This window comes from Macrobrachium rosenbergii, chromosome 46 (assembly GCF_040412425.1).
Source record: "Macrobrachium rosenbergii isolate ZJJX-2024 chromosome 46, ASM4041242v1, whole genome shotgun sequence".
In the NCBI taxonomy this organism is placed as follows: Eukaryota; Metazoa; Arthropoda; class Malacostraca; order Decapoda; family Palaemonidae; genus Macrobrachium; species Macrobrachium rosenbergii.
In genome coordinates, this window is record NC_089786.1 from 50,773,362 (window position 1) to 50,789,694 (window position 16,333).

The 16,333-nt window shown below is 37.1% G+C and overlaps 1 protein-coding gene across 2 annotated transcripts in view; it reads left to right on the forward strand.

The window, feature by feature from the left end:
• Nucleotides 1-16,333, forward strand: part of LOC136830321 (neurotrimin-like) — a 490,166-nt gene that overhangs the window by 439,856 nt on the left and 33,977 nt on the right. For both annotated transcript variants that reach the window (XM_067089745.1, XM_067089746.1), the window contains exon 4: nucleotides 6,516-6,723. In XM_067089745.1, coding sequence (XP_066945846.1) covers nucleotides 6,516-6,723 — 208 coding nt within the window. The remainder of the gene's footprint in view (nucleotides 1-6,515; nucleotides 6,724-16,333) is intronic.

Below are 16,333 nucleotides of genomic sequence, written 5' to 3' on the forward strand. Positions count from 1 at the left end.
CACTCTGCAGGGCCCGAGTTCGAGTCTCCGGCCGGCCAATGAAGAATCAGAGGAATTTATTTCTGGTGATAGAAATTCATTTCTCGCTATAATGTGGTTCGGATTCCATCATAAGCTGTAGGTCCCGTTGCTAGGTAACCAACTGGGCCAGTCCTCTCTAGGAGAGCTATTAATCAGCTCAGTGGTCTGGTGAAACTAAGGTATACTTTTTCATTAACTGGACACTACAAACCCTTCTCTAATCACCACCAAAGTCGTAAAGAGACACTGATCTGTAATTTCATTTACCCTGTGCCCGGTTTATTTGTCAAGCAGCTGCCATTATTTGATTCACCTTTTAATCAGAGTCCTTTGAATTTTTTCTCTCCGCTCGGGACGTCGTTGCTCACTTCAATTTATCCTTCTGAATTTTGGGTTGGTTCCAAATTCCAATAGATAGATAGATGTATAGATATTTTATCTATACTACATTTATAGCAAAGATACCCATGCATTGACAAACATACCTATAGACATTTTCATTTTATATCTGAATCATTTTTGTGTAAAGTCTTCATTAAACTGATGTTTGCTGGATGATGAAATCATACTGGTATCTGTACATAAGTAGAAATTAACTCTGCTATATTAATAATATCTGAAGGTATGTGAAGATGTCCTTTGTTGATGTTACGGATCTATACGGCTGTCTATGTTGTGATATCGATATCTATAGACAGGTGTCAGGTACCTGTCTATGTTTCAGACTGATATGATTAATTATCTTGTCTATGCTGCCCTAAAATGGAGGCCTGCAGTATCTGCAAAAATACAAAACTGAGAAAAATGGTAGATACTGCAGTTTTCCCTTGCCTTACTACTGATTTTTCAGATACTGCAAATGTGACCCCCTAAATACTCGTGGAAAGCTTTGAAGAGTCATTCTGAAACTGCAGTAACTTGTGCATTAGTGTTTAACGAGCCCAGTAGGTAGCATATCTTAGTTTCGAAAATTTGCAGATACTGCAGTTTTCCATTTCAGGGCAGTATGGGTGTCCTTTGTCATGGGGGCAGCTGGTATTTGATGATGTACATAAGTTTATGTTATAAACGGAGGACAGATCTGAACATTTGTCTTTTATTGAAAGGTAGAAATAGGACTACATTGGTGATATGGGGTGAAATATTTAGGCCTGCTGAACAGTGAGATTGAAGAAATGCTTAAGAGGACAAGGTATAATTAGTTCCAAGATGAGTTAGGTTTAGGCAGAAATTAGTCAGGTCTTTTGCCCTTGGTTAGATTAGAATGCGCTCTGTTAGACTTGATCTTTTTCGTCCCGTAGGGGAGTAGTGCAATCAGTGTACCTCACATGGTGCTCTGTAGGCATTACTTAAGGTTCTTTGCAGCGTCCCTTCGGCCCCTAGATGCAACCTCTTTCATTGCTTTTTACTGTACCTCCATTCATATTCTCTTTCTCCCATCTGACTTTTCACCCTCTCTTCACAATTGTTTCATAGTGCAACTGCGAGGTTTTCCTCCTGTTACACCTTTCAAACCTTCATACTGTCAATTTCGCTTTCAGCGCTGAATGACCTCACAGGTCCCAGTGCTTGGCCTTTAGCCTAAATTCTATATTTTATTCTTCTATTCTTGGTCTTTTTGGGTGTTGGTTAGGTTAGGTAGAGCTAGGTTAGCTAAGGTCGTTTGCATTGGTTACTACAGTGTTAGGTTGAATTCGATTCGTCTAGGTCTTTAAGTGTTGGTTAAGGTACGTGGAGCTAGTTTAAGCAAACCCTTTAGGAGCTAGTTAACTTAGGTTGAGTCAGGTTAGGTTAGATGTTTTGGTGTTAATGAAGTTAGGTCAAGTTATGTTTGGCCGAGTCTTTTGGTGTCGGTTGCATTGCTTCAACTAGGTTAAGGAACTTTTTCGCTATTAGTTAAATTAGGTCAAGTTAAGTATGTTTAAGTCATTGGGGGTTGGTTGAGTTAGATCAAACTGTCTTTCACTGTTGGTGAAGTTAGATCAAAGCAGGTTAGGCCAAGTTTACTGGCACTGGTTAAGCTAGTTTAGGCCCAGTATAGTGTTCGATGTTCCTTAAGGTGGTAAATTGTATTAAAGGGGTAATATTGGCTAAGTCGTCCAGTACCCATTTCCCCGAAATGTAACCAAGTACCGAGACCTTTCCCTGAAAAAAGCGGGACGCCATATCTTAAAACCTAACCATATAATTCTCTAGAAAATAATCTCATTATGTTTCCCACACCCAAATTACCTAAATGGGACTAATCTTACCTAACCTAACCTAAGCTAACCTAACCTAGGGCATGACAAAAAACTGGAACTGGTGCAATACTAGCATACATCTCAGGAATTTGAGCCCAGTACCTGTTAAGTTAAGCCAGGCTAGGCTAGGCTAGGTATTTTGCTGCTGCTGAAGTTAAGTCAGGCTAAGCTAGGCTAGGTATTTTGCTGTTGCTAAAGTTAAGTCAGGCTAAGTGATACCAGACCCTTCGACTGATTTCTCATTCCTTCCAACATGATTCAAACGAGAATGGATTGATAATTGATGGTAGAGTTATCTCAAGCTCCAAGTTAAGTTAGGTTAACCTTAGGTTAGGTTAGGTTAATTTTTTCCCACCATTCGAATTTTTTTTTTTTATTTCTCTCTCATTCCTTTTGCGAGAATCATTTGTGTCTTGATAAAATAGTCGACTATGGTGATTTTTTTTTTTTCGACAGCAAAGAGAATCAACCTCGAAATTCATATCGAATTTGAAAACATAAACCGTAATATTTTTACGCGAAACATCAAAATGAGGATTAGCGCCAGCGTAGAGCTACAAAAATCAAATTATTTTCCTATAAATAATGCCAAATTTCACTTTTTGTCGACGCGGATATAAAAAAGGGGAATGTTGCTTTCATATGTAATCGTAAATGTTATACGATTTAATCCTTTCAAAAGTAATCTCAATAAATGAAATGCTATCTCCCCCGCCCCATACATATACCTCGTCTGCCTTCCGTATCACCCCCTTTTCCATTCCCACTCCCCCCCCCTCCCCCACCATAATCCCTTTGTCAAACACCCACTTACATTTTTGTTCCTTTGTGTGTTGCCGTATCAAGTTTGTTTTCCATCGATAACTTTGTTTGTTTCGATATTAGGAAACTATTTTTATCTGCTCTGTTATTTTCTGTTTGTTACGCCTTCGTATCGGCAGTATTTTATTTCTTTTTTTTTATTTATTCACTTGCTGTTTTAGCTAGTAATTTTTTTCATTTATATTTTTTTTCTCATAAAATATCATTACACTGGAATGTGAATGTGTATCCTTTTGATAATCCTCATAATTCATCTTTATATGTATTGCGTATATATGTGTATGTATGTGTATATATATATATATATAAATATATATATATATATATATATATATATATATATATATATATATATACATACAATTGGGAGTTAAACCTTCAATCTGTATTCAAGAACGAGTGTGACAGTGACTTGTCTCTGTGTTTAATCTTAAGACACCCCCATGATGATTTAACTGCCAATTATAAAAAAAAAATAAAAAAAAAAATAATTGAACATCAACCCACCTCACGCCATTACTTCGTAAACTACTAAACTTGTCCGGATATTTCAACTTTAATTTTACTTTCAAATTATATTTAATTTTTCCATTTATTAGTCTCTGATTGCGGAATGCAGCAGTAAATAGCGATTACTGTAATTATTTTGTAAACCTTATCTTTTTTTGGTTTGAATTATTTAATAACTGTTTACTGATTTTACTATTCGTAGATCGAAAAAAGGAAAGAAATATGAAAATTAAAAAAGGATTAAAGATAAAAAAAACTAAATCAAGAAATATTTTGTAAACTTACCTCCTTATATTTTAACATAATTAATACCTGTTCGCTTATTTTACTATTCGTAAATCGTAAAAAAGAACAAAAATATGATAAGTAAAACAAGGCTAAGGATGAAGAAAATAAAACGATGAAAAATAATTTAGCGAGGGGGTAAACGATGTTCTATCTGACCATAGTTGGTTTTCCTGATATTTTCCTCTCTCATTTTTCGGTCGGTATGTTGGCCCAGAGGTATATCATGTTTAAAAAAGTAGACACATGAAAAAAAAAGTAAAAAGCAAAAAAAAAAAAAACGAAAAGAGAGACTGAAAAAGTTAGAATCAGCAGCGGTATTCGGTGTTGGGTGTTTGTGTGTGTGTTTGTGTGTGTTTGTATGTGTGTTTAGCGTTGGTTACTCATTCAGTAGGTCAATTACGTGTTTGTGTTTGTATGTGGGTTTTGCGTTGGTAACTCATTCAGTAGGTCAATTACTTGTTTGTGTGTACGGTATGTGTGTGTGTTTGTTTGTTTGTTTAGTGTTAGCCACTCATTCAATAAGCCAATTGCATGTTTGTGTGTGTTTGTGTGTATGTGTTTAGCTTTCGTTGCTCATTCAGTTGGTCAATTACATGTTTGTGTATGTGTATGTGTGTGTTTAGTGTTAGCCACTCATTCAGTAATCCTATTGCATGTTTGTGTGTGTGTATGTGTTTAGCTTTCGTCACGTATTCAGTAGGTCAGTTACATGTTTGTGTGTATGTGTGTGTGTATGTTTAGCGTTAGTCAGTCATTCAGTTGGCCGAATTACATGTTTGTGTATTTATGTTTGTGTGTGGGTGTTTTCAATGTACATGTGTGTGTATGTGTGTGAATATTGTTAGTAACTCATTCAGTGGGTCAGTTACATGTTTGTGTATGTTTGTGTGTGTGTGTGTGCGTGTGTGTGTAGCGTTAATAACTCATTAAGTAGGTCAGTTTCATGTTTGTGTGTATGTGTTTGTGTGTATGTTGAGCGGTAGTAACTCATTTAGTGGGCCAATTACACGTTTGTGTATGTGTATGTTTAGCACTAGTCACGTATTCAGCAGGTCAACTGCATGTTTGTGAGTGTGTATGTGTGTGTTTGTGTTTAGGCAGTAGTCGCCCATTTAAAAAGTCAATTGTTTCTTTTTAATTATAATTCCACAAATATCTTAATAATAATAATAATAATAATAATAATAATAATAATAATAATGATAATAATAATAATAATAATAATAATAATAATAATAATAATAATAATAACAACATTTTAACGATTAATATATTTATGCATTTAATAAAGTAATATTAAAGGAAAGATAAACGAAAAAACATAAAAGAGTTAAAGATAGAATAAAAAATAAAAACTGAAACCCGATGTAATATCTGACCATTGTTCGTTCCTCTGTTATTTTTTGCTTTCATTTTTCAGTCGCTCCGTTGGCCGAGAGGAATCTCATGTTTGGAAAAAAAGCCGACACAAAAAAAAAAGAAAAAATAAAACAAAATAAAAAAAGGATTAAAAAATAGTCAATTTGAGCATCGGTATTCGGGTCTTTTGTTTTTATGCCATTTAGCGTATTTTATGCTTGTACTCTCTGGCCGGGTTAATTGACCTGTATTTTACGTGTTTGTGAATTTTTCCCTGGTTTTTATGGAAGTATTTTATAGACGGTAATTGACTTACATTCCGTACTTTCCGCGGAGTCTGTTAAATAGCTTTGTCCAGCTGTTTTCAATGGCTGTTCTGTACTGAGGTCTCTTCTGAAGGCTGCTCTGTTCAGTCCAGTCCAGAAGCAGAGACCTCAGAAAGATTTAGCATAAAGGAAATGATATTATTATTTTAAAGAGCTGGGAGCGGTTTTTGCAATATCTGTACGTAGTTTTACATGTGTATGCAGGATACATAAAACTATATTTTATATATGTAGATATTTGATGGTGTACATAAGTATATTTTTTTAATTTTTCCATTAGTGTGTGTTGTGCCTTGCCCTTCCTCCCAAACACACCTAATCCCTGGATCAATCCCTACCCTCACTCACACACTCCCAATCCCTCACAAGTAACCTTTGCGTCCACTGACCTTCCTCCCAAACACATCTGAACCTTAGATCAATCTCTGCCCTTCCTCAAACTCCCTCCCAATCCCACACAAACCAACCTTTGCATTCCTGCTCCGTCCCTCAAACAAACCTTACCCTTGGATCAACAATCCCTGCCCCTACTCAAACTCCCTCCCAATCCCTCACAAACTAACCCCCTTAGGGGGGTAGTGGGCATGTGGTGCACTGTAGGCATTACTTGAGGTTCTTTGCAGCGTCCCTCCGGCCCTTAGCTGCAACCCCTGTCATTCCTTTTACTGTACCTCCTTTCATATTCTCTTTCTTCCATCTTGCTTTCCACCCTCTCCTAACAATTGATTCATAGTGCAACTGCTTTGAGGTTTTCCATCCTGTTACACCTTTCAAACCTTCTACTCTCAATTTCCGTTTCGGAGCCGATTGACCTCACAGGTCTCATTGCTAGGCCTGTGGCCTAAATCCCAAATATTCATTTTATATACCCACAGACTAACGCGAGTCTCTCTCTCTCTCTCTCTCTCTCTCTCTCTCTCTCTCTCTCTCTCTCTCTCTCTCTCAGGTCTCCTGGATGCATCTGGACCGCGTGATGCTCCTGACGATCGACGAGAACGTGATCACCCTCATACCCAGGTACCGGGTGACCAAGGACGACTCGACCACCTGGACTCTGCACATCGAAAACGTCAGTCCGGACGACACCGGGTACTACGTGTGCCAGGTCAACATGGAGCCCGTCATCAATCAAGTGGGATACGTCCAAGTGGTCGGTAAGGGCAGCTAAGGTCACGGTGATTTTTTTTTTTTTTTTTTTTTTTTGGTTAGTTTACTGAGGATGTTGATGGTGATGATAAACAAGGTCTAGCTGGACCTTGATTGTGATGCAGACGTATTTTTGGCCGTGCTCTCTCTCTCTCTCTCTCTCTCTCTCTCTCTCTCTCTCTCTCTCTCTCTCTCTCTCTCTGTTTTTAGCATGCTTGAAAGTTTATAATTATAATTTTCGAAAAGCTAATCGTCATGGCATTAAAATACTTCAGGTTATAAATTTCTCTCTCTCTCTCTCTCTCTCTCTCTCTCTCTCTCTCTCTCTCTCTCTCTCTCTCTGGAGCCATGTATTTGCCCATCTGTTTCTTGCTATTTCCAGTCTATCCATCTCTATATCTGTCTATCTAACACTTCAGTTTTATTCTCTCTCTCTCTCTCTCTCTCTCTCTGTGTGTATTCGGGTAGTTCATTATATATTTATATATATATATATATATATGGATAGGTAATGTGTAGAGAGAGAGAGAGAGAGAGAGAGAGAGAGACAAAAAAAAAGAAGATATCGAAATAATACCTAACGAAATACTTAAAAACTTAAGCATAGAATTAAGGGAAATAAAGAGAGAGAGAGAGAGAGAGAGAGAGAGAGAGAGAGATTGTTCTTCTTTCGTGAGGACCCTTAATGAATTAAAGTAAGAGTTGATAAGCGCTTATTCATCTAAGAAAATTACATGGTGTTTGAATGAGGAAGAGTCTGCCTTCCACCCCATCAAAGGATCTGACCATTACCCTGATTAAAAGAGCCCCCACCCCCCACCCTCTCTCTCTCTCTCTCTCTCTCTCTCTCTCTCTCTCTCTCTCTCTCTCTCTCTCTCTCTCTCTCTCTCTGTGGAGCTGTCTATTTGTTTACCTGTTATATACTCTTTGCAATCTCGCCTTCTCTATGACTGTCTGACATTCAAGAGTATTCATTAACTATCTCTTTGTATATATCTATCTATCTATATATATATATATATATATATCTATCTATATAAATATTACTTATGTATATATATGTAAATATATATATATATATATTTACATATATATAAAATATATTTATATATGTATACTATATTTTGCAATGAGACAGGTGACTTATGGACTGATAGGGGAAGAGCAGTGTGGGTATAGACAAGGAGGGAGAATGGCGGCGTCGATCGAGTGTCTGCTATGAAACAGTCAAGAAGTTTGAAAGTAAAAGGGAACAGCTTTGTGTGGTATATAAGGATCTAGAGAAAGCACATGATAGAATCGATGCAGAGACGGCGTAGGAAGTGTTGTGGATTTATGAGATAGATAGCCATTTTTTTGAGAGAGAGTGACTCTTTTGGTGTAAAAGTGTGTCTGGACTGAATCATATTATCGCTTATCGCTGAAGCAAACGATTGTTTGGAATATACAGATGGGAGAGTGACTGGTTTGGTGAAAATGTGGGTATCGATGAAATATTATTATGGCTGAAAAAAAATCCATGTTAGAGTATAGAGTCGAGAGAGTGTCTGGTTTGGTGTAAAAGTGGGTCTGGTTTGAATAAGCTAATCACAGAAGCAAATCATATGATGGAATATACAGACGGGAGAGTGGCTGGTTTGGTGTAAAAGTGGGCCTGAGACAATGATGTATTATGTCTCCATGTTACTTGAATATCTTGATGGATTGAGTGTTTGAATACGTCAGAGAAAGGACATTAAATGTAGGTTTGGAATAAAAGCGAAAAAGGTTCATGAACAGAAATATTAAATGGCTAATGACTGCAAGTAATATATTTATTTCTGATGTGGAATAATAAAGAGGAAGAAGCTATAGAGTAAATCCAAGCAAGAGTAAGGTTAAATAAGGTTATGAGGTTTAATTGAAAACCAGGAAGGCCGAGCAATTTATATTAATATGGATGATGGAATGACACAAGTGCTTGATTAATACAGGTATTTGGTAGTCAGTATAACAGATGACAGGATGAGAGAAAAGAAGAGTTATAGAATAGGATAATCAAGGGCGTCAATAGAAGATTAGGGAGAGATTTAGGGTGTCTATGGAAACTTAGGTTGAAAGGTATGAAGGGATTGTTGAGCCAACTCTCCTTTATGGAAGTGAAGTTTTGATGCTGAATGTGAATGATAAACAAAAGGTTAAAGCTGCTGAGCTGGACTTCTTCCGTCATATAAGTAGCATAAGCGTTGAAGGGAATAGAATCATGGTGTCCTGAAAGTAGTGAGAGGCTTAATACAGATGAGAGGTTGGATCAGAATACTCTTGAGACATCTCGGTCATGTGGGAAGAATGAAGGAGTAGGAGTGCGTTCAAGGTAGAGGTGAGTGGCGCAGTATGTATATGGTGTTTGACGTATAGATGACTGAACCATCTGTGCCGTGTAAAATATATTTGTTTTAATTAGTAACTTACAGAATATTAAAGGCAAAGGAGTGATCATGGAAGAAAAAAATTCTCTGTAATAGGAAAACCTCTCGTCTAACCACTTAAAGCAGAAGACATCTGACTGAGAGAGAGAGAGAGAGAGAGAGAGAGAGAGAGAGAGAGAGAGAGAGAGAGAGAGAGAGATACCCACAAGTGTGTGTGTGTTTGTGTATGTATGTGTGAGCAATATCTATCTCTCCCCCTCTGGTTTTATATATATATATATATATATATATATATATATATATATATATATGTGTGTGTGTGTGTGTGTGTGTGTGTGTGTGTGTGTGTGTGTGTGTGTATGTATAAAGAGAGAGAGAGAGAGAGAGAGAGAGAGAGAGCATACTCATTCAATGTCGTTAAAACATTAACAGAAGAAGTGAAGAAGTTTCCCCCCACAAAGAAGCGAACGGAAATGGAGAGAGAGAGAGAGAGAGAGAGAGAGAGAGAGAGAGAGAGAGAGAGAACAGACAAACACCCCCAGAACTAATTACTTAGTTCTAATGTCCATTAATTCTAATCACTTCGAGTGCATAGCAATGAAACCACATCTTTAAGGCCGCCACAAGTACAACAAGTAGGGGAAGGGGGGGGGTTGGTGGGGGTGGATGGTGGTGGGGGAGAGGGGGGGGGGAAAGGGGGGTTAGTCGATGTTTTACGCTGTATGGACGGTCATAATACCCACACCAAAAAAAAAAAAAAAAAAAAAAAATATCATCCTGAGGTTCACTTGTGGGGAAATTCAAAATAAAACTTGGATTCTTGTTTTATTTGTTTATTTATTTATTTATTTATTTATTTATTTATTTTGGAGAATATTCAGGAAGAGAATAATTTAGGAGAATGATCGGGAGGAAAGAGAGAGAGAGAGAGAGAGAGAGAGAGAGAGAGAGAGAGAGAGAGAGAGAGAGAGAGAGAGAGAGAGAGAGGTTAGGCTGATTCGTGGGTGAACTATTTGAAGGTGTTTTCGAGGTCATTTTGTAGGAGATTTTAAGGAAAAATAGGGCTTAATTTTGTAGGAAAATTTGAGGAAAGAGGTATGAGTTAATTCATAGGAAACATTGAAAAAAGAGAAGAATTAATAATGTAGAAAACTAAGACAAAGTATGAGTTAATTTGTCGAAAACTTTGAAGAAAGACGTGGGTTAATTTATAGGAAAGCTTAAGGTAAGAGGTATGAGTTAGTACATGGAAAGCCTTGCAGAAAAGATGAGTATATTTATATTAGAGTTTAAGGGAATAGGAATACGTTGGTTTGTAGAAAACTTTGAAGAAAGTAAAGAGTTATAGGAAAATTTAAGGGAAAAGGAATGAGTTAACTTCCAGAAAGATTTGAAGAAATATATCATTTAATTTGGAGGGAAGTGTAAGGATAATGTATGAGGGAAATATAGGATTATTAATTCACAGAATGGAAATTTGAGGAAATGAGATCATCTGTAGAAACTGGAGACAAATTTCATCTAGACATTACCTTAACTTACAGGACTAACAAGACTAAAATTTGGGTTGAAATAAAAACTCAAGACTGCTGCGGCCAATCCACAAGAAAGCTAAAGTAAAGCACTGGGTAAATTTCAAGGAATTGTCAAAAAGGATGTAAAATAACACAGGAGGAAACTGAGATTTATTCTCATGTTCAGGGAAAACCTGGTAATTCAAGCAAAATTTCCCGTAGGGGCTTATTAGTGCCGTCAGTGCACCTCGTGCAGTGCACCGTAGGCTTTACTTGAGGTTCTTTGCAGGGTGCCTTCGGCCCCTAGCTGCAACCCCTTTCGTTTCTTTTACTGTACCTCCCTTCATATTCTCTTTCTTCCATCTGACTTTCCACCCTTTCCTAACAGTTGATTCATAGTGCAACTGCTTTGAGGTTTCTCTCCTGTTACACCTTCCAAACCTTCTACTGTCAATTTCCGTTTCAGCGCCGAATGACCTCATAGGTCCCAATGCTTGGCCTTTGGCCTAAATTCTATATTCAATTCAATTCGAGCAAAATTGGAAAGTTTTGAAGATAATTTCAAAAATCACTCTGCACATTCACCGAGAAGTTTAAAAAAGCTAGTCAGCTTATTGGAAAGTGATGACCAATTTCTTAGCTTTATCGGGAAACCCAAGAATTGAAAACTTTATGTAAATTTATGAGAAGATACAGGAAAATTTATAAGAAGATACAGGAAAATTCATAAGATACAGGAAAATTCATAAGATACAGGGAAATTTATAAGAAGATACAGGAAGTTTATAAGAAGATACAGGAAAATTTATAAGAAGATACAGTAAAATATGTAAGAAGATATAGGAAAACTCATAAGAAGATACAGGAAAATTCATAAGAAGATACAGGGAAATTTATAAGAAGATACAGGAAAATTCAGAAGAAGATACAGGAAAATTTATAAGAAGATATAGGAAAATTGGTAGGAAGACACGGGAAAATTTATAAGAAGATACAGGAAAATTTATAAGAAGATACAGGAAAATTCATAAGAAGATGCAGGAAAATTTATAAGAAGATTCAGGAACATTTATAAGAAGATACAGGAATATTTATAAGAAAATACAGGAAAATTTTTAAGATACAGGAAAATTCATAAGAAGATACAGGAAAATTTATAAGAAGATATAGGAAAATTGATAGGAAGACACAGGAAAATTTAGAAGAAGATACAGGAAAAATTATAAGAAGATACAGGAAAATTTATAAGAAGATTCAGGAACATTTATAAGAAGATACAGGAAAATTTATAAGAAGATACAGGAAAATTTATAAGAAGATAAGGGAAAATTTATAAGGAAATACGGGAAAATTTAGAAGAAGATACAGGAACATTTATAAGAACATATAGGAAAATTTATAAGAAGATTCAGAAACATTTATAAGAAGATACAGGAAAATTTATAAGAAGATTCAGGAACATTAATAAGAAGATACAGGAAAATTTATAAGAAGATTCAGGAACATTTATAAGAAGATACAGGAAAATTTATAAGAAGATATAGGAAAATTTATAAGAAGATTCAGGAAAATTTATAAGAAGATACAGGAAAATTGATAAGAATGTACAGAAAAATTGATAAGATGATACAGGAAAATTTATAAGAACATATAGGAAAATTTATAAGAAGATTCAGAAAAATTTAGATGAAGATTTAGGAAAATTTATAAGAAGATACAGGAAAATTTATAAGAAGATAACCGGAAAACTTATAAGAAGATACAGTAAAATTTATAAGACGATATAGGAAAACTCATAAGAAGATACAGGATAATTCATAAGATGATACAGGAAAATTTATAAGAAGATAATATAGGAAAATTTACAAGAAGATACAGGAAAATTTATAAGAAGATATAGGAAAATTTGTAAGAAGATAACAGGAAAATTTATAAGAAGATACGGGAAAATTCATAAGAAGATACAGGAAAATTTATAAGAAGATATAAGAAAATTGATAAGAAGATACAGGAAAATTCATAATAAGATACAGGAAAATTTGTAAGAAGACAGGGGAAAATTCATAAGAAGATACAGGAAAATTGATAGGAAGACACGGGAAAATTCATAAGAAGATACAGGAAAATTCATTAGAAGATACAGGAAAATTGATAGGAAGACACGGGAAAATTCATAAGAAGATACAGGAAAATTCATGAGAAGATACAGGAAAATTCATTAGAAGATACAGGAAAATTGATAGGAAGACACGGGAAAATCCATAAGAAGATACAGGAAAATTCATTAGAAGATACAGGAAAATTGATAGGAAGACACAGGAAAATTCATAAGAAGATACAGGAAAATTGATAGCAAGACACGAGAAAATTCATAAGAAGATACAGGGAAATCCATAAGAATATACAGGAAAATTGATAGGAAGACACGGGAAAATCCATAAGAAGATACAGGAAAATTCATGAGAATTAACAGGAAAAATAGTTAGACTTCAAAGTCACTGGTTATTTTATAGAAAATTAGGAAAATGGACACATTTATAAAATCAATAGAATGTTCATTTAACGTCAGTTCTGTTAATGTATCAAAAAAAAGCATTGATCAAGTATGTAAATGTTATGCATATGTTATGTATTCACATATTGTGCATTAAAGCATACATATACACTATGTGTGTTGGTTGATTACACAATCTCTCTCTCTCTCTCTCTCTCTCTCTCTCTCTCTCTCTCTCTCTCTCTCTCTCTCTCTCTCTCTCATATGTATGTATATATATTGTATGCATGTACATAAAAAGATATGAATGAATGAATAGTTGACATTTAAATTGACACAAAGCAGAATGGCAATAAATCAAATCCGCCAACGGACAATTCAGCCTCATTTTTCCTTTCTTTGTGAACGGGCGGTTACGTAATCGCCCGATTGGCCGACCGACGTATAACAATAACGGTAATGATTACAATAACGGTAATGATAACGAGCGTTATATAACACGCGCCTACCTAATACCGCCCGCTCGCCGCACTTATTGAGATTGTCGCATCGGCGGTGATCGCTCCCGGATCATAAATATACATAAAAAGGAAAAAATTGATGATAATGAAAGGTGCGTGCCCTTCCTCATACTGGTCAGCCGGCCCGTGTCCGCTCTCCCCCCCCCCCCCCCCGCCCGCCCGCCCGCCCATCCGCCCACCCAGCGACCGGGCGGGCGGGCGGGCGAATAAATCGCCAATTTGGCCATCGCAATATTTCTGAATTAAAAGTGTCGCTTCCTCTTCCTCCGTCTCTCACTCTTTCTCTCTCTCTCTCTCTCATTCCCCTACCCACCTTTACCAGCTCTTTCCCCCCCTCCCCCTCCTCACACACCCCCCCTCCCTTTATGACAATCGTTTTGCAAAAGGGGGGGTGGGGGGCAGGAGGACCCCCTGGGATGGCCAATAAACCCATTTATGACAAATCATATAATCATTTCGGTCCGGATTGAAATATGACATGCAGAGACCTGGTAACACCCCCCCACTTCCCTAACCTCCTCCTCCCCTCCCCCCAGGAGCGTCAATGATTCTTTCTCACTCTCTCCCAAAACGACCCCCTCCCTCCCCCCCCTCCCCCTTTCACCACCATCCCACAAAAGCTCTCTTCCATTTTTCAGGTCAAATATATATCTAATTGTTATCAGCTTTGCTCCAGCTGATGTGATATGATTCATTCGTGATTGGCTCATAGCCCGTTCTGTCTTTGTAACCGCTTTACACCGGTATTAAACCGGTATGATTTCGCGTATGGAGGATATATTGATTCAACTGCGGAGGTTTTATATTGCGGCGCTTTCCCTTTGATATGATTATTATTATTATTATTATTATTATTATTATTATTATTATTGCATGCCTAGCTGCTGCCTCCAGGGTTGGAAAGGTAGAATGATTGAAGCCCAGGGGGCCCAGTTGGGAAAGCAGCCTAGTGCAGAAAAAGAAATTATGAAGAATAAACTGTATAAGAGAAGTTTGACTGGAAAATAAAGAAGAATAATAACAAAGGATAATAAAGAATGTAAATAACAAATAATCCACGAGATAAGAATCACAATACTACTGTTTTACTTTTGCTTTCTGCTCCTTTCGTCCAACTCCTTGTAAATGCAGATTGCCCCACTTATTTGACACTTTGTATCAAGAAGCCTATGGCAACAATTCATCCTATATGTATGATTACTTCCTTACCTAAGTATAAAAGGAACTTTTGCCTGGCGGCTTATGGCAACCGAGCATCCCGTGGGCGTGGCCAGTACCTTAACTTGGAATGAATTAGAAGTTTTCTGCACAGAAACGTACGGCCAAGTCAAGCAACCTGCTGATTTGTCTAGTTCTTTAACGAATTATCTGCTCTCTGATTGGTTGCTCATGGCAGTTATACTTGCATCATTGCCATAAGTCCCTAGGTAGAATAATACTGCTTTCACTTAAATTAAGAGCAGTATTATTCTACCTAGGGACTTATGCCAATGATGCAACTAGTAGGCGTGGCCAGTCTCTCAATGCACCTCACGTGATGCACTGTAAGCAATACCTAAGGTTCTTTGCTGCGTGCCTTCGGCCCCTAGCTGCAACTCATTTCATTCCTTTCACTGTTCCCCCGTTCATATTCTCTTTTCTCCATCTTAACTTTCCTCAACCATCTCCTAACAAGTGATTCATAGTGCAGCTGTGAGATTTTCCTTCTGTTATACCATTCGAACCTTCTTGCTGTCAATTTCCCTTTCAGCACTGAATGACCTCACAGGTCCCATTGCTTGGCCTTTGGCTAAAATTCTACATTCAATTCTATTCAGTTCTAATCTGTGCATCTTTTCCAACCTCTGCTTCTCTGGACTTTCTCTTATTTCTGGATAACTTTAGCAAAACTCCTGCTGCCTTACATCCATCTCCTGTCTCGATAAATCACTGCTCCGTTCAGTGTGTCATTACTTTGCGTTTCTTGGTTCTTTGACTCCCAAATACTTAGGCAGGTCACCCACCCCAAAATTTTGTCTCGCCAAGAGCAAACAAATTCATTCTTACTCTCTGCTGGCTGACGTTTCTTGCATTCAGGTGTACCAGTTTTAGTTTCGAGTGCCTTTTATTTATTTATTCACTCATCGCCTTTACCGGTAACTCTCTCTCTCTCTCTCTCTCTCTCTCTCTCTCTCTCTCTCTCTCTCTCTCTCTCTCTCTGGGGAAATGTACGGTGTTAGCATACGATTTAGAATTTATTTTCCTTTGTCTTTACGTTTCTATATCCTTCGTTTTCGTCCTATCTCTCTCTCTCTCTCTCTCTCTCTCTCTCTCTCTCTCTCTCTCTGTAGGTTGATTTCCCATCTGAGCCCTCTTGGGTTTATAAGGATTTTCAGGTGAAGATTTAATGAAAGTAAGAGCCCGTGCTGGCATAAGGCCAACTTTATTACCAACAACAGCCAGAATTCTAGACTTGTTTTCAGTGATGTAGCGTCATTCAACATATACTTTTCAGTTTTCTGTAAAAGAAAACTATTGTGCCGGCTTTGTCTGTCCGCCCGCACTTTTTCTGTCCGCCCTCGGATCTTAAAAACTACTGAGGCTAGAGGGCTGCAAATTGGTATGTTGATCATCCACCCTCCAATCATCAAACATACCAAATTGCAGCCCTCTAGCCTTAGTAGTTTTTATTTCATTTAAGG